Here is a 21,687-nt window from a genome sequence, read left to right on the forward strand (position 1 = left end):
TCAAAGGACTCAGAGCGATTGGTAAACTACATGATAGTCAATGATAGTGAAGAAATGTAAAATGGTTTCCGTGTTTACATAGCCTGATGTTAACACGCGGGAGTTTGGGAGAACACGAGATAAGCGTAGGAAACCACGACGCGAAGTGGAGTGGTTTCCAGGTTATCGAGTTTATAAAATAACTAATGAAAGAGGAACGAAAACCGTGTTTACATACGCTCATGTAAAATGGTTTTATGGCCAATCAGAGCGCGCGTACTATTTGAATTATTTTATAATCGACAATAGTCCACGATTCTCTGTTTACAAACGCGCATGATAGTTGAAACTATCATCAATTATCACGACTGTTTGAACGGGACTTTACTATCATTTATTATTTAGTATAATCACTCTGGCGATGGTTTACAGCCAAGTCGCCCGAGTGTTATCTTGCCCGAAGTCATGTTGCCCGAGATTTTAGTTATGTCGCCTGAAAAAAAAGTCAAGTCCCCCAAGAAACAAATACTAAAAAGATCTGAATTTCAGACTCTTAATAGGCAATAACGTTGAGACATTTTTATAACTAAAGCGCTCTTTGTTTCCGACAACACCATGAAGATTCTTAAAGCGTTGTTCGTTCCTAACAACAAAGGGAAAAGTTGTTCGTTTCCAACATCAAAATGCAGCGTTGTTTGTTTGGTATGTAATAGTTCCTTACTCACGGACGTTTCGTAAGCTTGAGAAATTCTTTCTTGGTTTCTAACAATACCATGAAGACTTTGAATACACAGAAATCGATCGTATGCTCGGAATTGAAATATGTTTGAGTTACGATTCTAAAAGCGTTGTTCGTTTCTAACAACAAAGGGAAGCGTTCTCAGTTTCTGACAAAAAAATGAAGCGTTGTTCGTTTGATATAATAATAATTAATTATTTACATAGCGCAAAATACATGTGGATATGATCTAATGCGCTATACAATAAGACTAAGCAAAATAAAATATGAAAACGAACTATAAAAGGCTAAGAATATACAATATGACTAACTAAAAACGAACCATAAAAGCAAACATGAAAATGCCTGTCTAAAGAGATGTGTTTTAAGAAGTGTTTTAAAACAATTAAGATCATTTACTGCTCTTATATTTGATGGCAATCTGTTCCAAAGTTTAGGAGCAGATGCCCTAAATGATCTATCACTAAAGTTTTCTTAGTTATGGTCCTGGGTGGCAACAATTGTAGTTCAGACTGAGATTGTAACATCATACGTCCGAATTGTACAACTGAAGTTTAAATGCAATAAAGTCCTCGTGTAAACCCGTCCTTCTCCACTTTCTTTCAGCTTTCCTCCGAAGTCGCTTGGCTGCACCGATTTCAGCCGTATAACAGGGCACTGAAGGATGTTTCCTAACGGTCTTAGACTTCAGCGGAGCATGATGATTGAGCAGGTTAGATAGTGTACTGTTGTAATCAGCGACAAACTTGTTCAAGTCTTCAGTCGATGTTATAAAATGGCCATCTAGAAGGCGTTGACATAGTGGGGTTTTGGAAAAAGACTCCATGTCGATCTGTCTCAGCTTTCTATAATTGATCACTTTGGCCGTTTAATAAGATATACGTGATGTTAGGTTGCACATAAGTGAGGTATGATCTGAGACAAAGAAATCAGTCACAGGTGGAGCTTTGAGCAAGTTATCAGAGTACCGGGATATTACAAGATCTAATGTGTGGCCGAGCACATGCTGCTGAAGTCAAAAAGACTCAAGAACATCCAAGAATGTTACAGCATCAACATTTTTGATGTCATCGACGTGGATAGTGAAATCACCAGCAATTAAAATCTGTTCCTTTGAAAGCACAAACGATTCGAGGTAATCAGAAAATCCCCGAGGAAAACACTGACTGTATCCTTATGCTCGGTAGAATAAGGTGGACGGTACACGATCAGTAAACGCAGACTACTGTATATGTACTCGTTTCTTACTCACGGACATTTCTTAAGCTTGAGAAACTTTTTCTTGGTTTCTATCAAAGCCATGAATACTTTGACTACACAGAAATCGATCATAAGGTCAGAAAGGCCATATGATCGACCCTAATCGTCGCACTGTAGGGCTTGTTGACGTGGTCTAACTTCATCATCACACTCAATGCAAGGATAAATACTCATTTGGATCAGATCGTATTCGTATTGTAGCTAGATTTACCCTCTTCATATATACTTCGGATCAAAATATCTATGTGACCGCCGGAGCAAACAGAGCACAACTACATAATTTTTGCCTTTTTTGGTCCTAAGGGAAATGATGCTATCAGACTAATACTGTGAAAAAAGTCACAAACAATAGACTGTTATCTTAAAAATATCGCACTTACCTTACGCAAGGCAACAAGTTAATTTTATTTGTATGTTACTCGCTTTACCTTTTACCGACTTGACGAACGCGAGAATCGACATTCGATTACCTGGTGTTTTCATCTTTCATTGTTAAGAAAGTCACAAATAGACACAACAGAACTTTACTTGTATGTTACGCTGCATCCGTGCATTTGTTGTTATAGAAACGAACAACGCTTCCCTCTGTTGTTAGAAACAAACAACGCTTTTAGAGTCGTTACTCAAACATATTTCAATTCTGACCATACAGTCAATTTCTGTATAGTCAAAGTGTTCATGGAATTTTGAGAAACAAGAAAGAGTCTCCCAATGGAGATGCACGCGCTCTGATTGGTCGAGCCTCCTTAAGGCGCCGCATGAGTACTTACAGGGGCATTCGAATCGCACACGATTATTCCAGTTATAAGCAAGAGACCTAACGCTACGTAGACAACATTTGGGTACTCATAGATTCGAACTGACAATGTTTAGAGCAGTTCTATGTCTGTCTCCTGTGCTATCAAGTCCAAGAATAACGTGAGAATTAAACAGTGAAAAAGAAGAAGAAAAAAATTATAAAAACGCCGCTACACTTTCCACTAATATCATGCTGACCAGTTTAACCATAGAAAGAGATGTCAAGCTGTCAATTGGAATACCATTGTTTTCACATTTCAAAACTTGAGCAATCGATTGGATCGTTATATATTTTTTTACGAGGGTACAATATCATGCAACCACACTGGCAATTTATGCCCATTCCAGGACCTCCTTGATTTGGACACGTGATCTATATCCGTTAGCCTGCAGTGCAAGGAGACAGACGAAAGTTGAAATCCTCACGGGATGTAGACGGAGTTTTAAACAGAGCGGATTTAGACGGAGGATCCACGCAGGGGATCCAAATCCAAAGTGAAACTGGCACTGAGAGGACTCAAGTGTTCTTTTAGCATTTTGACATCAACAACTGATTCGGCCTCTTTAGGAAGACATCTTCTGTAAACATTGATCTTTTTGTTGCGTATAATGAACCACTTGTGCTCTTTAGGAATGTGCCAAATTCACTGCTGAGATATCACTTTTAATATCAGCTGTAAAGTACCATCAGACGAGGTAATTTCCATTGGCTAAAAGCTAAAAATTAATACGCACTCTGAACAACCCTTCAATCCGCTACTGGTGGACAGAATTATCCTACAAGAGAGGCCCAGCATCAAAACCAAACCTTCTAAAAGAGCGAACAGAGCGGGAAGCCGTCAGCTGTCATTCAAACGAATTAGTTGTCTTGCAAGTCCCTTGTTAGCGAGTTCCACAGGTGGCATTTTCATCTGAAAGATTACGATAAAGGGGATGAGCTATGAACAAATGATCTACGAAATAAAACTCAGCATCAACCACCAACATTACCAAAAGTTTTAATAATCCAGTTTTCAATTCTCAACGACCATTGGAGCAGGTTTTCCTGACTAATCATAAAAAGTTATGATGTTTGGTTTAAAAAACTCCTATTTTCCACTAATTCACTTGTCAAGTTGTTGGCGGACAGTTTGTTATCGGACAGTTCAATAAGCCAATCCCACTCAAAGTTGTAGTCTAATTCAGCCAGTCACATTCAAAGTTGTAGTTTAAATGAACCAATCACAACCTTGGTTTCAATCACCATAGAAACAGTGCACAGACTCCTTAATTGGGGCTTTCTTCAAAATGGAGAATTTTTTCCATTGAAAAATGACAATATCTTGGAAGACAGAAATTGAAATTTTCCCTTTCTTTCCCAACTTGGCAAACTGTTCTGTTCTGGAAAATTGTAATTTTCATGATTACTTGGTAATAAGAGTTCATGTCATCCAATTCAGTCTGTAATAATAATAATAATAAACAAAGGCATGGTCGCCTGATTTTGTTATCACTTGTATGATTTCAGACTAAATTGGACTCCACTCAGTCTTATTACCATTACTTATTTCATAGCAGGTTTGCATCCTGCGATATATTGACCTTCACTTTTCCTCTCTGTGTAACACTTAAGGACACAAGGTCTAACAACTGGGTGAGCATAAAAGCTTTAGCCACCAGGCAAATTTTCTCAGTGAAGATTGAAGATTTTATTTGTGAGATACACTGGGTACTGAGATCATTACCTTATTTTCTATAGAGAGAGTTGCCCCATTTTCAACCAGTGTAACAGCTATTTCTGCCCTATCCTCCTCACAGGCCATATGACTGCAGAAAAAAACACATTCCAGAAGGTAACAGTAAATTTATTCCTCCATTGGAATTGCACCAAAGATCTTAATAGCCTTGGCTATTAGTAGTAGACTACTTGAATGCTTCTCTAAAAATAATCACCTATCAGCAAGAACAAAAGAATTCTAACAAATAAATTTGCAAAGACTCTTGTAAACAGTTCATAGTTTTCTAAAAGAAATTGATTTTGGGCCCTCTGTACCTAATAAAGGTTGGATGCTGTGGCAGTTGACAAGTGAAGCCACAAATTTGAAGTAAATTGATGCAAATGGGACATTGGACACAAACAAAAAAAGCAGGCACGTGCCTTATCTTTGGTTAAGAAAGAAATTAATAAAGGTATGACTCAGATGGGCACCAGATAATCTGCCTATAGGCAAAGACAGCAAGGGAGGGTATCTAGTCAAGTCGCCGACGGTTCAACTCGCCGACGTATAAAATCGAGTAGAGACGTCGGCGAGTTGGTCTTCAATCCAGTACAACTTATTAGAAGTTAAACATATAGAAAAGTGAAAGATCTTTAGGAAAAAAACACTTTTTTTCTTTCAACAAAGTTTATAAGGATCTCATGGCGAATAAAGCGAGGTAAATATCGCCAATGACTAAGAAAGCTTCAGACGCGAACGAGATTTAATGTGTGACGACAACAACACTCTAAAGTCTTATCATGTCAATCGGTCAAATTTTTTTTGAAAACTTGGCTTTCTGGACAAAATCTTCAGTAAAAAACAATCCTTTTTATTTCCAACAGAGTTTACAAGGATCTCATTGCGAATAAAGCAAGATAAACATCGCAAATGACTATAAAAGCTTCTAACAGACAGACGCGAACGAGTTATTGTGTGACAACACTGTAAAGACTCAACATGTCAATCGGTCAGATTTTTTTAAAGAAAACTTGGCTTTTTAGACGATATCTTTCGTAAAAAAACAATTCTTTTTATTTCCATCAAAGTGTATAAGGATTTCAAGGCGAATAAAGCGAGGTGAACATCGCCAATGACCATAAAGCTTTAAACGCGAACGAGTTATTGTGTGACTGCCAACGTCATTCTCGATTCACACTTGGATAGCTCACTTTTGAAGGCGCTTACGTTTGGTCCGTCTTAATACCGGGCTATGCTGGTAAACGGAAAACATTTTCTAAATGCTTTTACAGTACAAATACGATTAATATCTAACCAGAAGCTGACCAGAATCCAAAGAAGGGCTAATAGACGATTGCAGAGTAAGGTGTTTGGATTTTGGGAGAAATATGAGAATTGTAAAAAAACAGCGGCTCCATTATTGAAATCGATATCAAGATCAAACGGACCTTCAAGAGCAGAAAAATAGCATGATATACGTATGAAATTTTATCGTAAATCAAACGTTCTCGATCATAAATAAATCATTCTTTAAAGTAAAAAAAAAACATGTGGTTCGCGTGGTTGCTTTGGTTGGCTCACAAGAACTCGATCGCGTCTGAAGCTTTAGTAGTAATTGGCGATGTTCACCTTTCTTTATTCGCTTTGACATCCTTACAAACTTTTTTGAAAAATACAAAGAACCGTTTTTTACTAAAGATCTTGCCTACAAAGCCAAGTTTTTTTTTCAAATCTGACCGATTGACTTAATGAGTCTTTACAGTGTTGTCGTCACACATTAACTCGTTCGCGTCTAAAGCTTTTTTGGTCATTAGCGATGTTCACCTTGCTTTATTCGCCTTGAGATCATTATAAACTTTGTTAGAAATAAAAAGAATTTTTTTTTACTGAAGATCTTGACTAGAAAGCCAAGTTTCTCAGAAAAATCTGACCGATTGACATGATGAGTCTTTACAGTGTTGTTGTCACACAATAACTCGTTCGCGTCTAAAGCTTTTTTGGTCATTGGTGATGTTTACCTGGCTTTATTCGCCATGATATCCTTATAAACTTTGTTGGAAGAAAAAAAATTGTTTTTTCCTAAAGATCTTTTATTTTTCTATGTGTTTAACTTCTAATAAGTTGTACTGGATTGAAGACCAACTCGCCGACGTTTCTACTCGATTTTATACGTCAGCGAGTTGGTGTTGGCGAGTTGAACCGTCGGCGACTTGACCGTAATTCCAAGGGAGAAGGGGGGCAGTAAAGCAAGAAACGTACAGAGCAGTGTTGCCTTCAGCATCCTGTATATCACAATTTGCATTGTGTTTTAAGAGCAACTTGACAATCTTGGAATGGCCCCTATGAATGTTATGACAGAAAAAAAAGAAAAAAAAAAGGTTTTTTAGTCCATGAAGATTGTTACGTGATAAATTCTAGTTCACAAATGATGCAGAATTCATCTGAAATCATGTTTAAGAGGAGGAATTACTGACCGTGATGCAGCACGGTGCAGAGGGGTAGCAGCACTTGTTTTGTCCTGTGCATCAATGTGAGCCCCATTCTGAAGAAGCAATTCTGCAATCTGAGAGATTGAAAAACCACCTGTAAAAAATTATGTATCTTATCACACAACTGCAAACAGCCATACTAGGGGTGGACAAGCCTTAGCTTGGGATGAATAAGTCACAGGGATGATATTTCTCCTGTCAAGGTATCAAGCTGGCTTGGATAGTAAGTGATTAATTTCACTACTGAAAACTTATAACCCGAAAGAACACAATCTTGTTGTGCAGCAAATGGATGCCTTAATATAATAGTTTTGAGGATCAAGATGACTGCAATGCATTACCTCATATCTGTTTCTTGATGCTGCATAATGCAGAGGTGTTTGTCCCCCATCATTTGTGGTGTTAATATCAGCTCCAAGGCTGATCAACATTGAAACAATAGCATCTCTTCCAGCTGATGCAGCAATCATCAAGGGAGTCCACTGCGCCTAATATGAAGTCAAATTTATAAAAAAATTATTTGGAAAAAGAAGATTCTCTTTTGGCCCAAGCAGGATATGAAATATAAATAGTCTGCCTCAGAGGAAGTATGTAACCCAATTAGAGTGACTTGAGCCAGGTACATGTAGTAGTTTTCAACAACAAAAAATCTTGTGTTTGAATTCCTGTATTAATCCCATTTAAACATCCCTGGTTTTCAATTAAAAAAAATGCATCTTGCACTGCACAACACATGGGAATTTCTGGCGTTTTGCAAAATGTTGAGAATGAATCAGCCAAAAAGAGAACAGACACAAGAGAGGCTGAGCTGAAGAAATTGAAGTTAGGTTTTGCTTTTTCTCTTGCTTGCTATCCACCACACACAAGCAAACCCTATCTTTGTGTGCATACTTAGATTTCTACAACTTACATCATCTTTGTTATCAGTTGGTACTCCTAGATCAAGCAAATGTTTAACAATGTCAGTATGTCCACCAGATGCAGCCCAGTGAAGAGGCATGCGCTCATTCTGTAATGCAAAAAAAGTTAACAGATAAATGACATGGACTTAGCATTCGCCTACGATTACAACTACTAAATTGGATGTGAAAATGATGGTACCCAGGTGAGCTATCATTCTAAAAGACTTTTTACTAGTTAGGTTATGTTATACCCAACATTTGAGCAAGTTATTTCCCTTCCACTTGCGCGACATTGGCTGCAGCTGCACTGAGAGAGTTAATTGTATTGGTATACTTTTTAGAAACCTAGTTAAAATTTCCAAAAAGCTTAACTCAGTTAAGGGTTGGTTATGTTGAAACAACAGGGTTATATTTTATCAGCCACTGCACTGAAAAGACATCAGGGGGGGAAACCAAAAGAGACAGACTTCACAGACCAAGTTCATATTTTCTCCCTTTTCCTTCTTTTTTTTTCTTTTGTTTCCTTCCTCTGCACTCACGACTTAAGCAATTCCCCTTCCTTCTGATGCATAATGCACAAATTTCCAAGGCAGTTTTTTTAAACATCATGCTGATTTTTGTAGATGTCAGAGTGTTCTCCATCACTGTGGAATGAATCATCCCAGGTTAGGGTTTATCGGAGAAATCAGCAATGGCTTGAGGAAAGCAGGAATCCTGCCATGCTTGGGTTTTAAAGAGAACACTCTTGAATCAACATTGAGTCCTTTCAACCCCTTTGCAGTATTTTTTCACAATTAATGGCAAAAAGAAACTCTGGTGCTTCCAAGCAGCAATACTGATAACTATTTGGCCGTGATACTTGGGTAATGTAACTGTTTAATTTAGTGTTATCAACTGAGTTAAAAACATAAATTGGCTACTGTAAAGAGTTAGAAGGCTGCTGTTTTGAGCATTACCCCTAATGTAACTGTTGTCCTCAGACACCATGTTCAGAAGCATTTTTTAGGTGCCATGAAGACCATTTCATACATAAAAAGTGATGACTGACACATATTGCGAAAAAGCCATTGCACAGCACTAATAAGAGACCACTTAGCTGGGTTAAATTATACAAAGAGGTAGTTTAACCACAATTTAAAATTAACCACACTTGGTTGAAAAAATCTATTGTTCTTCAATTAAGTTCCATGGTAGCCATTAACCCAGGTTCAGTTTGATCAAAAGCTAAAAAAAGCAGCCACATCACGAGTTCTCACTAACCCAGTCATTTCTAATTAAACAGTTAGAAATAACCTGGTTAACTCTCCTTGTGCAGCCTCGGCCATTGTAACTTAAAGATCCTTGTTGTTGTAAGATGTAAAGGCAAAAAATGGTCTAAAACTGTTGCATCACAAGTTACGGAGTGACAAAAAAGTTATTTCTTTCGCAGCATTGTGCAACTAGTGACAGCAGTATTATTTATGTTTGTGAATGTTACTAGTGTCATAGGGCTGTAGTATCCACATTTAACAAATAGAGAGGCCTTGACTGTGCTCTGTTCTGTTGTAAAGCACACAGGAAGTGGCTAGAGTTTGAAAAAAGTGTAGGGAGAAACACAAGACATAGACAAGAGTTTTTCCCACTTCTGGGTGTTCTAGCTGCTTCCTAAGTGCTTTATAACAAAACAGAGCACAGTCAAGGCTTCTTTGTTTTACTATAAAGAACCAAAATTTGCAGGATGACACATGATTGATCCAAAATTATCTGCATAATGTGGAACTGGACATCTCAATGTGATTTGCTATTTTATAAGTGTGTGAAGTGTGTTTTACAAGACTTACTAATTAGATTTACATGATAAGTGAACACTCTTTGACCTAGAAGGATACCAATCATTCAAAGTAGATAGTCTTAGTTCATTGGAAATTATTATTAAATAATTAAAATAAAACATTAATAATAAAACATTATTTCCACTAAACAAGAATCAGTAAACTGTGGCACTGTTTTGTGGTCTTTCCTGTCCTTTGCTGACCTTTGCTTGACCTTAAATGTCTTTGTAGGTCAACATTTGCATAAGGACTTTGACCTTCAGTGTTATTTTTGTTGACCGCCTGGTTGTGATAGTGCATCAGATCATATTAAGAAAGACCAGAAAGTATGCAAAACCATTGAATGAAAGATCTGAAAGAATGTAGACCCAAACAACCCCAATGGCTGAAACGGTAAAAGACATTGGTGTTTTGGTGTCATTTTATGCTGCCTGAGTAAATGGTAATGTTAGCAATGAGGCAGTACACAAGGAAAAATTTTGTGCACCAGTTAGTAGTACACAAACTTTTTCCAAGGTTGTCGTAGACCTAAACGAATTCAAAAGCTACGTTATATCCTTTACTGACAAAAAAATAGTTGTTGTACAGAAGGGGATTGGGCAAAACCTTAACATAAATATTGCCGGTATCAAAGAATAGTAAAGGTTGTGTAGACATCTATTCAATTTGTTCAGAAGACTCTTGGAGCTATGAGTGGCCACAAATTGAAAGGCAGCCAAATTAGCCAAGTTCATACCAGTGCTTGTGAGAACTAATTAGCCATATATGAGTTCACACTACAAAAACATTGTCAAAACTATGACTACTTACTTATTAAAAAACACACTATGATGACTATGATGCCAAGACGAACACCTCAGATGGTGAATTGAAAAAATTAAAAAATCTTAGTGAACAGAACTTTGAAGGTGAGGCAAACAACAGGCTATTGGATGAAGAGGATACTCAACAAAGTAACTTGGGTAGTAAATATGTAAGCTTAGCTCTTGTGTTATATGTACTGATTCTTTAATTTGTTTTTACTATGTCTGATACTTGTAAGGTAAGATTTGATATTGTGATACCAAGCCTAAGTAAATGCTCTCAGAGCACCTCGTTTCAACAAGTGAGTTGTCTTTATTTGTCTCACAAAAAGCAATATGACAAGTGAAATGCAATTCAGTCCTGGATGAAAAATGTTAGATGCAATATAAGTTTTAGTAATACATCCTATAGGTTGAAATCTTACAGTATCAGCTTAGTACACTTACTCCTTTTTAAGTGAAGCATGATTGGTTAAAAAAATTATCCATGATGCATGATTTAATAGAAAAATTATGTGTGATGTGTGATTGGAACTTTCCCTTTACCACCCTCTTTGAGGATTCTCCTCCCTGCTAATGTTATAATAACATAAATATTATATATTCACTTGTTCCAAAATTTCACTTTAAATTTACAAAGAAAAGCTTGAGAGAAGTTGACATAGTACAATTCAGCAGAAGGTGTGACAGCTTTATCTCAGCCCTATGCTTTGTACTCTAATAGAGCATGCTCTTTCAACCAATGACAGCATGCATTATATCCAAACTTCACTACAAATTAAGCTCAGGTTGTGTTCACCGGTTACCTAAATTAATATGTAATTGACAAAAAGCATGTCCCATTGAGCAACACACGACTTGATAACTAATCAGTCAATGCTCTTATTTACTGATTTAAAGGAAACCTACTGTCGTATTACAATATATGATACATTTTCGCCATACGTTTGCATATTGTAACGGGAGTTAAGAATACGATAAATCAAAGGCTTAGAAACTTGAAGGACGACTGAGGTCGTGATTACTGAGCACAATTAGACTGGATTAGAAAGGGGCCATGTGTTTTTTCCGCTTCTTCCATGTGTTTTGCATGATGAAACTTAAACTACGAACTTCTCTTGCCAAGAACCCAATAAAAGTATGGTCTATCGCGAAGGAATGTAATATCATGAAACAACTATAGTTAGGGCTAAAAGGTTGCACGACAATTGATTATATTGTCGTGACAACAAACCTAAGTAACTAGTACCCACTGTTGAGAGGAATCATGATAAACAAGAGAGATGTTTTACTTGACCCACTTTGGAATTGAACCTCACCTCGTCTACCTTGGTCGCTAAACTCGGTTTCAATTCAATTTTTTCCTTTAACTCGTTAAATTTTCCCTCGTAGGCGAGTGAACAGATCTCTACACGAGACATTGTCGGCGTCTTTTTGAAACCATCCGTCTCGTTTTCAGATCGAGGACGACAACACTCTCAGGGGTGGGGTCACTGTGAACTTTGGAGACATATCACAGTTGGTCCTAGAGATAGTCTTGACGACCCTATTTAAGACTCTTTAGGATAGATCGGCTTGGTAAAAATGCTTAATCATTAAAAATACATGAACTCAATGAAATTTTTTAGAAAGTAGGAATTCGTGAAAATATATGTGTATTATCTATGTATAAAATAATTATTTATGTATAAAATGTAAGAAAGCAAAATTACATACATTACACGGGTAACGTGTAATGTCTGTAAACTAATCGAGTTTAGCGGTATGAGCGGAAGGCCGGAGCTTGCTATGATTTGCGAGAACTGATGCCTCTTGCACCGGAGGCAGTGAGTGTTTTTATAAGTTTTGTTTTAAGCCAAACTTGACGAAATGACAAGGACTGTTACGCGTAGGCCCCGGGGAAGAGTCATTAATAATATGTGGGAAGCTTTGCAGGGGGTAATCTTATTTCGATCGTCACTCGCGAGGCGTTGTATTATGTCCGCCATTTTGGTGGAATATTGTATGAAATTTAGAGTTTGAGACTGAACTCCAGCTACTCTACCTCACTTTACCAACACTATTTGAAACATCGAAATGTCCGTTAGACGCCAGTTAAAGAACGTGGTGAACAACTACTCGAACGCCGAAGTAAAAGTTCGCGAAGCTACTTCGAACGATCCTTGGGGACCATCAAGTTCTGTGATGACTGAGATTGCCGATGCCACTTACAACGTGGTTGCCTTTTCAGAGATAATGGGGATGATTTGGAAAAGACTCAACGATCATGGAAAAAACTGGAGGCACGTGTACAAGTCATTGGTTGTTTTGGATTACATTATTAAGACTGGCACTGAAAGAGTAGCTCAGCAATGCCGAGAGAACTTGTACGCAATTCAAACTTTAAAAGATTTTCAGTTCATCGATAAAGACGGTAAAGATCAGGGAATGAACGTACGTGAAAAGGCTAAACAGCTTGTTGCATTATTGAAAGACGAAGATCGGCTGAAGAGTGAGAGGGCTCGAGCATTAAAAGCAAAGGAGAGATTCGCACAAGCCAGTTCTGGCATCGGCAGCGATTCGGTGAAAGCCGGCAACTTACGAGACTCGGGAAGCACATCTGATCTGCGTCTTGGTGCCCCAGCAGCACCAGCAACTGGTGTACCAACTAGCCGCTCGTGGGAACCTGCCAGGAAAGTCCTAGGCAGCGATATGGAAACCTGCCGTCCGTCGAATGCCAACGAGGAAGAATTACAGTTGCAATTAGCGTTGGCACTAAGCAAGCAAGAGGCAGAAGAGAAAGAAAAACTGAACGAGAGGGATGATCAACGGCTACAGATGGCCATTAGCCAAAGTCAACAAATTCCTTCACCTCAGGAACCATTGCCACTGGATGTTGGAAGCAATGGTGTTCAAGTTTCCCAGGATACGTTTGACCCTTGGGGTTCTACACCATCAGGGGTTGCAAGTTCGCCCATGTCACAACCGTCTATATCACAACCTTCCATTCCACAACCTGATCCCTGGTTAGGTGGCACCAATTCAGTCGCCACTGCTCCTACCAATCCTTGGGGAGACAACAGTGCATCTTATCAATTGCCAATAAACTCATCACAGAATCTTTTTGGAGCTTCAAACAACACACCTGTTGTGGCAGCTATGGCTGGAGGAACAGATCCCTGGGGAGCAGCCCCTATACAAAGTAATTCAGCTACAGCACCTCCCCTGAGTGACCCATGGAGTGGAAGAGACATTTTTCCCACAGAAGTGGCACCACAACCTCAAGGGCCATGGGAAACTTTGCAGCCTGAGGGTTTCAATGCTTTCAACCAGAGTGCTACTGGCAGTGGAATTTCAAGTCAGCCACCTTTGGTTCCATTTAACCTTGAAAATAAAGATGAAGTATTAATGAAGTCAACAGGTGGCCAGGAATTCCTGGATAACAGGGTTTCTAATTTGGTGAACTTAGATTTGCTAACGCAAAAACCTGACCCTGTTGCCAATCCTTTCTTGTCCAGCAAACCAGCATCATCCAGATCAACTAATCCATTTGTACAAGATAAGCCTCAAGCACCAACACTGAATCAGCTTCGTGAGCAGCCAGTTGTAGTACCAAACAGCATGCAGAGTATGAGTGGAGGAGTGTTACTACCCTCACCTCTAATTCCAGATTCTACCTCTAGACCCCAGCAAACAGTTCAAAGTAATCCCTTCCTGTGAGGAAGCAAGTGATCAACTTAGTCAAGAAGAAAGGTATGTTTAATTTGTTGTTTCAACAGAATTGCTTATTGCCTTGAACATATGATACTGCTAATCAGGTGATGGGGTTCCCTTCTGTGGAAATTATCTTTTAAAAGGTTTTTCCCCTGAAGTGCACTTGAGGTTAAGAGAGAAGGAAATGAAAAATAAGTAAAAAGTCATTTACACCCTGCTTACTATGCTAAGGTTTTGTTTTTGGTCACTCAAAGAGGTGGCAGAGCAAAAACTAGTCACAAAGTTTGAGTGTTCAAACCACCTGCTGAAATTCAATTGGTCAGTTATTTAAACTTTTGTCTAACAAAAATGTGTTCTAAGCCATCTTCAATTTAGCAGAACTTTATCTGAACATTTATTTTCATGTACAGTGTTAAGTGGGCCAAAAGCTTATTGTGGAAGGACATTTATTTTATTATATCAACCCTCTTAAAGAGAATCCCTGAGGCCCACTACTTGGGTAAAGCTATGGTTTGGGTTAGACCTTGTGTTAATAACCAGCCCAATGAGTTTTCTAGAGCTTCCCCTTTGGATAGTTTGCTAACAACCAAATTGATCCACCCCAAATGGAAGGAACCTGTTACATATTGCATCTTGCACCAAAATCAAGAGTCTCCCAGTAAGGACTGTGTTTACTCGTGTCTAAGTCGACCTTTTAAGACCAAAAACTCAGCCCAAAAAATCATCCATGACTTATACACAAGTCATACACAGAGACGTGGTCTAAAGCAATCCAAGAAATTAGCATAACAATTGCCTGAAGTCTGTAAAGGAAACCAAGTTTACAAAACCAGTTCTAATTGTGTTTGAGTTTCGTCAGTTTTCAGTGCATTCTTCATCAACAAAAAGCTTGAAATAATAAATTTTAAGAGGCTTAAACACAAAGCTACTGAAGCTGATGACTATTTTGTCTTCTAATCTGTAGAGCAGACATTTCACTTACAGCTTTGCTGCTGTTTGCGGTGCTGAATTGAATGATTTCAGCAGCTTAGTGACCTGGCAAATGGTGTTGTCTCACATAGTCTTGTTTTTTACCAGCAATCTTTCAAAGCTCCCCAGTGTTCCTTCGGTCCACTAAATCTCCTTTCAAACTTAACATTAAGTTTAGTTAAATGCAAGATGATTTTATTTTCAATGTGATTTAAAAAATATGGTAAAATACTTCTCTGGTAAATGGAAGTGCTAGTGTATGCTTTATTGGTGGTGATATAAACAAGTGCTGATAAACTCTACAGCACATGGTTACATTTTGCTTTGCAGTTTTTTTTTTAATTCACTGTGTTTTCAATACATTCTCAGAAATAGGAGATTAACTTTTTGGGAAATTTCTATTGGTATTAATTTTACTTCTTTAACCATAAATGATGAAGAATATGATTTTTGACCTTGAAAATGAGGGGTGGACTTATACATGAGTTCGACTTGTACACAAGTAAATACAGTATGTACATTTTTGTTGATGCCAGTAAAGTAAGAAATGCCTAGGTAGCTACAGTATTTAATCTAGAAAGGCCTCAAAAGAATTAAATATTAAATTTTTTATAAATACTTGTATTGAAAAAACAGAACATACTGGAAACAACCAGTGTCTTCCATTTCCATTTTCTTGACCATATACTTGACAAAATCTTTTAATCATCATGGCCAATGTTACTAATAGAACAACATGCTTCTCCTTTTCACAAGCTGTTGTGTGTGTTGTTGCAACATTTTTCACACTGATTTTGGTCAATTTAGTGTCCTTTGTGTCCTAATGGTCCTCAGCCACTAATAATTTTTATTTGCTGTTCTGTTCAAAAGTAGCACTGCCAATTCCAGCGAGCCCTCTGAAATGCTTAGAGAACTTGTTTCCAATTGTCTCACTAAAATTAAACAAATAGTTCACTGATTAAACTATAATTAGAGAATCATATGGTGGATGTAAAGAACTAATTATCAATACTTTCAAAATTGTTTCTACTACAACATTCATTAAGTATATTGAATCTATGCCCAAATGCATTTCTAGAGTAATTGCCAGTAGAGAAGGGTGCATCAGGTGTTGAACTTTGCCTCCCTTAGAAAAAACACAACACTTTTCAAAGACAAGAATAGTGTCTTCTACTGAAAAGTCCAATAATAGTGACTAAAATGATGCAGCGGGTTTCACGAAGGAGTGTATACAAACATTGTTTGCATACAATATTTCCTATGTGTAGTTCATTGAAGATTATTCACAATTATCGACACTCTTGTTGATCTTTCCATTTGATTCTTTGTTTAATGAAAGATACAATGTAATTCTAAACTTTCATATTCTTGAGGTGTTAAAAAACAATGTCAAAGGTAAGCATTAAGCAACTGATACATACTTGCTAAATCAACATTTCTGAACAATCTCCCAGCATTCCTCTTAAATACACTCCCAGACACATTTGTTGGTGTTCTCAATGTTTACCTGCAAGGTCACTTAGAAAAAGTGGGGGTAAACAACATTGGAAGGGGGAGAAGGGTGAAAGAACATCATGGATGTTACTTTGGAAAAGTTCTCCAACCACAGTGGTTCTATCTGGGAGTGTAGATTGATTAGCAATAACTGTCCTAGCCAGCCATTGTATTTTCCAACTCTGTTTTGTGTCTCCTATTTACTATTTAGTTCAGCTTGTGCTCTATACCGAGGCAGCTTCCTTTCCCTAACCCCCTTCACCCTAAGATCAGCATGCATATTCTCCTTACTGAGATTAACAATCTAGATCCCTTTTGTTGGTGATTATTTCCTTTTTTCTTGTGACCTTAACTGTGTGTTCTTGTGTGGTATTGTAAGGAGAAATTTGATGCTTGTTACTCTTAAGGGTTAAACAGTTAAAACAATACTTTAGGGAAGATTTTGGTAGGTGGCTGCTCAACTTGTTAACAGCCTGAAACAATACCCTGCTGTAATGTGGATGAACTTTTTAAACAACTGGCAATATGAAATGGAATAGGCTCTGGACCTTCTTTAATTGCTCCAGCAAAGATACTTTTCCTGCTGCCTAACATTTCAATCATTAAATTGTGTATTTTGCTTGCACCAATCAGATTGCACTTCGGTATGTTGTTAGCATTGATAAGATTGCACCTGCTATTTTGCTGGCATTAATCAAATTACACCAGGTATATTGCTTTCACCAATTAGATGGAATTTAACTTTGTGTTTCACTGAAATTTTCTATAAGATTCATCTTGTTCACAACGTTGTGCCTTAATTTAATTCTGGAAGCTACAAGACAAGTGTGTCCAAGATATGTCATGTCAACTCTAATGTGTCCTTTACATGTTTTGCCATATAAATTAGACTGCAACACTTGAGGATACAGTATTGTGGGACAGGATTTATGCCTCTTTCTTATACAAACTTGTAATCTTCCCTTTTTCTTTTTTGCAACATAATGGCAAAATGAAACATCTTTATACAAGTGGTATCCTCGAACAGCTGAGTCAACGATGGCCAGGCCCTGGCCCAGACTCCTCCCAACATCTAAAGCTTGGCTACTACGCACTTGTTTGTTTTCTTTTCTGTTTCACTTTCTTTAGACTTGATAAATGTGAAAGACAGCCACAACTTCTATGTCAGTGTTCCGAAACCTTGATTGTTTGTAGCAGTACAACTCTACTGAAACTTCAAACTTTATTGTTTTATTTTTTTCCAAATTCTGCACCTCCAAATTGGGGGTGCGGCTTATCTACAGGTGTGGCTTATACATGGACATTTACGGATTCCTTGTTTCTCCATATTAACAGCAATATTAATATCTGCATCATATATTTGAATTGTCTGTGGGAAATTGTTGATAGTGAGTGGATTGTTATCGCCATTGAGTTTTTCTTTGTAAAACTTGTTTGTATGGTCAGTGATTCGATCTAGAGTCTGAAATCCAATACCCACAGTATTTGATGATGGAAAAACAAATGCTATAAAAAGATGTGGCATAACAGCACAACAAGGGAATATGAATGGTTGTAATTTCAGCATCTGCATGATTTGCTTTGAGAGGGACAGCTGACAACTGGTGATCAGAAATATCTGTCATATCACATTGTTTTTCATTAATATGTACACTTTTGAGTTCAAATAAAACATTTGGATTTTGCCTCAAAATAGTTTATTAGCTCATTTAAGGTGTTAACCTCTAACAGTACACAAGTTCCTTTAGGATGGGGCATACCATATGAATCTCTACCATGAGAATCAAATATCTTAAACTTACCATAACCATTACTGTAAAAACCTACTGTAGTACTAAGGATTGTTTAAAGAAAGAAATTATAATTTTGTCCTAGCACAGCCTGCATAGCATTTGCAAATGACATGCAATAATTGAAATCTTGTACTTCACAAGTACCATGTATAGTATTAGTACAGCTTGGACTATATTGAGGCTGATAATTAATATTAAACATTATTACCATTGCAGGTACTTCTGTTAACAGTAAATAGGATTGCTTGGATAGACTAGATAGACCAGAATACAATTAATTACCAATCTTCATGATATTAACCAAGTCCATTGAGGTTACAATACCATTCCTCTTGTTATGTATAAAGGAAAGCAAGTGACATGGCTACACACTGTGTACCAGCACTTAACCCAAACATTGCCATATTGTCATGACTGTAAGGAACTTGAATTGTTTTAGTAGAATTGATAATAGGACCAGGGTTTTTTCTATATCCCCAGAAAGATTAGACTTACAATGATTTATCCTGTGATTCAGATTTTTATAAACATTTGGTACTGAATTAGACCTCCATGCATTCAACTGCTTTGGCTTTGGACTGTTTATTACATGTGGGTATTGGTTTTGCATTTTCAGTATCCTGTATTTGTTAGACTTTGGATATTTTCTCCTGACTGCAGAAGAGGGATATTTCATTGTTCCTTTATTTTCACAACTGATTCCATGTGCATATATTTTTTCACAAGCTTAATTTGTAAAAAGATGCATTCGAGAAGACTTCGGTATGCCTTTTCTGATGTAGGTTCGAAGTAAATGTCTTACTTTCCTGGATTTCTGCAAAATATGTGTAATTCTTTTCTTTGGTATTCTGCTGGGCTCACAATCCTGAACACGAATACCATATATACGAGGGCAACTAAAATAAACAAATTTGTCATATTGAGATCTACAGTTACAGACTGTATTTATTGAAAATGCTTCATCATTGCTATTATTAAGCTTATTATCATATACAATAACAGACAACTGAGCAGCTTTCTTAAATAAGTTACATTCATCAAAGCTATTCACAGCAGCTTTTGCTGAAGACATCAACAACTTCATGTAGAAATCAGCCCACAAGACAAATGTGTAAACAATAGATAACATAACAAGATACACAAAAATCACAGGATTTTGGATCATGTATTTATTAAAAAAGAATATCCATACAACTACAATGAAAACAAATATAAGATTCACCTTTGTGATCGTGAAATTAATACCATTCATACTGTTATCGTAGCTACGTTCCTTGGCATCAAGTGAATCAAACATGGTGTCTTTCTTCACAAGCAGTTATCATCCATTAGAGTTTTGTTCTTCAATCTCACAGTAGTAGTGGTATGATTTTGCTTTTTTTTTTTAACAAGTGTACGTTTTTCAACTAAGACATCAGCATACATGGCATACAAGGCTTTTATGGCTTTCAAGGCATACAAGGCTTTCATGGCTTTCAAGCGTTCGTGACTCAATCTGTTCCAAAAATACTGCCCAGTAACATCTTTTAGTGTGGATTGTCCGCGAATATGACTTGTGCATGCGTCTGTAAGTATTTTGAGTGTTTGCGCCATATTGCTCTAGGTAATCATAAACAAAGATATTGCACCTCCATCACCAAAGCAACAATCCCAGAACAAATACAGAATGGCTGACAGAAGAGTTTTATAAGCAAAAATCTTGTGTTCGTCATGTGACCCGGCCTTGTCCATGCATGACAACGTCAATCATCGTCAAGATAACATGCATGATCAGCATGTGAACACCTCCACCCCCATTGGATCACAGTTAGTTATCATGGTGTTGAGGGCCCAATGACCACTGGGTACTATTGTGAAATTTTCCCATTTTGTGTCAGGAAAAAAAAAAGAGACAACAAAAACAAAGGCGTTTTATGACTGGGCTACCACAGGTATCCCAGTAACGAGAGACTTTTAAAATTTTTGAAAAGAAGCGAGTAAATACTCCTTGTGTTATGCAGTGGAAAATACTGATGAATTACTGTGTGATCAAATTTAGTCTTCAGTTTTCTTTCTTATTATTGTCTTTGTTTTTGGCTGATAGAATATACTGAAAAGTAAAACATTAACTGAATGTTGTTAACTTCATTTTGTTTACTTATTCATTTATTTGCTTATTTATCTCTTTTCAGCCACTGCCTGAAGATTCTTGGGAAAGAATTCAGCTCAACTGGTCTTAGAACAAGTAATTATCATCAGCTTTCTTGTTTAAAAAGAAATATTCTGAAAAACTGGAGACTAAGAAAAGTAAAATATGCCTTATGGTGTTCTGTGGGTTTTTTTTTTTTTTTTTTTTTTTTTAAACATTTTAATTGTTATAAGTACATATAGGTTAGAGAGTAGCTACAGCATCAAATCAAAAATAGAAAGTAATACCTTTACAAACTTCAAATTGTATCTAAATTTTTTTGTTTATGATATTTAGCTCTCTGTTACATGGACATTTAAACCAGAAATAATGAAATTGACCTGAATGGAAGATCAATTTTTCAGTTGGCCATTTTGGATTTACTAAAATTCAAACTTGACTCTGAAGCCTGGGGGAATAAAACAAAGTAAATGACATGGAGGTTTAGCGATGAATAATTTATTTCTTTTGTTTTATTCCTCCTAGCCTTAGAGTTTCATTATATCAAAAATGGCCTATTAGCTAGTTGATGGAAAGAACTTGCATGTAACAAAGGAGAGTGTTAATGGTCAAATTACCATTGATCAGGTGATAAATTGTTGTCGTGGAGACTGATTGAATTTTCATTACTCATGTCATCAGTTCCCTAGTAATAAAACATCAACAAATTAAAGAGCCTTTTTCTCCATTTTTCAACACATCAGTGGCATTAGAAGTGTACCTTAGTGCATAATTTTCTTTGACATGAAATGAAATTCAGACTTCAATTTTCTTTATATTGTTTCTTACCAATTCAAAGACTAATTTTCTTGTTTGTTTATTTAGTTGTTCCTCAGCAATTTGGGTCCCAGAGTGCCCATTGACAATTTTGATTTTGATTGTTGTTTTTCATCTGGAATTAATAGGTGAATTTTGAATTTTCCATTTTTCCCCTTGATTCTGTCATTTTGGAACCATACAAACAGATGTGTCCTTTGGAACAGCTTCTCTTAAGAATGCCTGAAACTTGGAAATCAGCAACTAGCAGTTATTTCATACTGACTGAGAACAATATTGGAAAAATATTGAGGAAAAATTGAAACAATTTTGTATT

The 21,687-nt window shown here is 37.0% G+C and overlaps 2 protein-coding genes across 2 annotated transcripts; one reads left to right on the forward strand and one right to left on the reverse strand.

The window, feature by feature from the left end:
• Positions 1-1,054: 1,054 nt before the first annotated feature.
• On the reverse strand, positions 1,055-11,919 carry LOC131786221 (26S proteasome non-ATPase regulatory subunit 10). The gene is made up of 7 exons (XM_059103238.2): positions 11,798-11,919; positions 7,873-7,971; positions 7,304-7,450; positions 6,948-7,036; positions 6,733-6,813; positions 4,501-4,582; positions 1,055-3,687 (listed from the first exon to the last, which is right to left on the reverse strand). The coding sequence occupies exons 1-7, from the start codon at positions 11,897-11,899 to the stop codon at positions 3,616-3,618; spliced, it is 672 nt and encodes a 223-aa protein (XP_058959221.2). The 5' UTR covers positions 11,900-11,919; the 3' UTR covers positions 1,055-3,615.
• A 519-nt stretch (positions 11,920-12,438) lies between these two features.
• LOC131786222 (epsin-2-like) lies at positions 12,439-21,267 on the forward strand. Its single transcript, XM_059103241.2, has 2 exons — positions 12,439-14,210; positions 20,599-21,267. The coding sequence occupies exon 1, from the start codon at positions 12,555-12,557 to the stop codon at positions 14,175-14,177; it is 1,623 nt and encodes a 540-aa protein (XP_058959224.2). The 5' UTR covers positions 12,439-12,554; the 3' UTR covers positions 14,178-14,210; positions 20,599-21,267.
• Positions 21,268-21,687: the final 420 nt, after the last annotated feature.

The sequence above is a fragment of the Pocillopora verrucosa genome, chromosome 8 (genome assembly GCF_036669915.1).
Source record: "Pocillopora verrucosa isolate sample1 chromosome 8, ASM3666991v2, whole genome shotgun sequence".
In the NCBI taxonomy this organism is placed as follows: domain Eukaryota; kingdom Metazoa; phylum Cnidaria; class Anthozoa; order Scleractinia; family Pocilloporidae; genus Pocillopora; species Pocillopora verrucosa.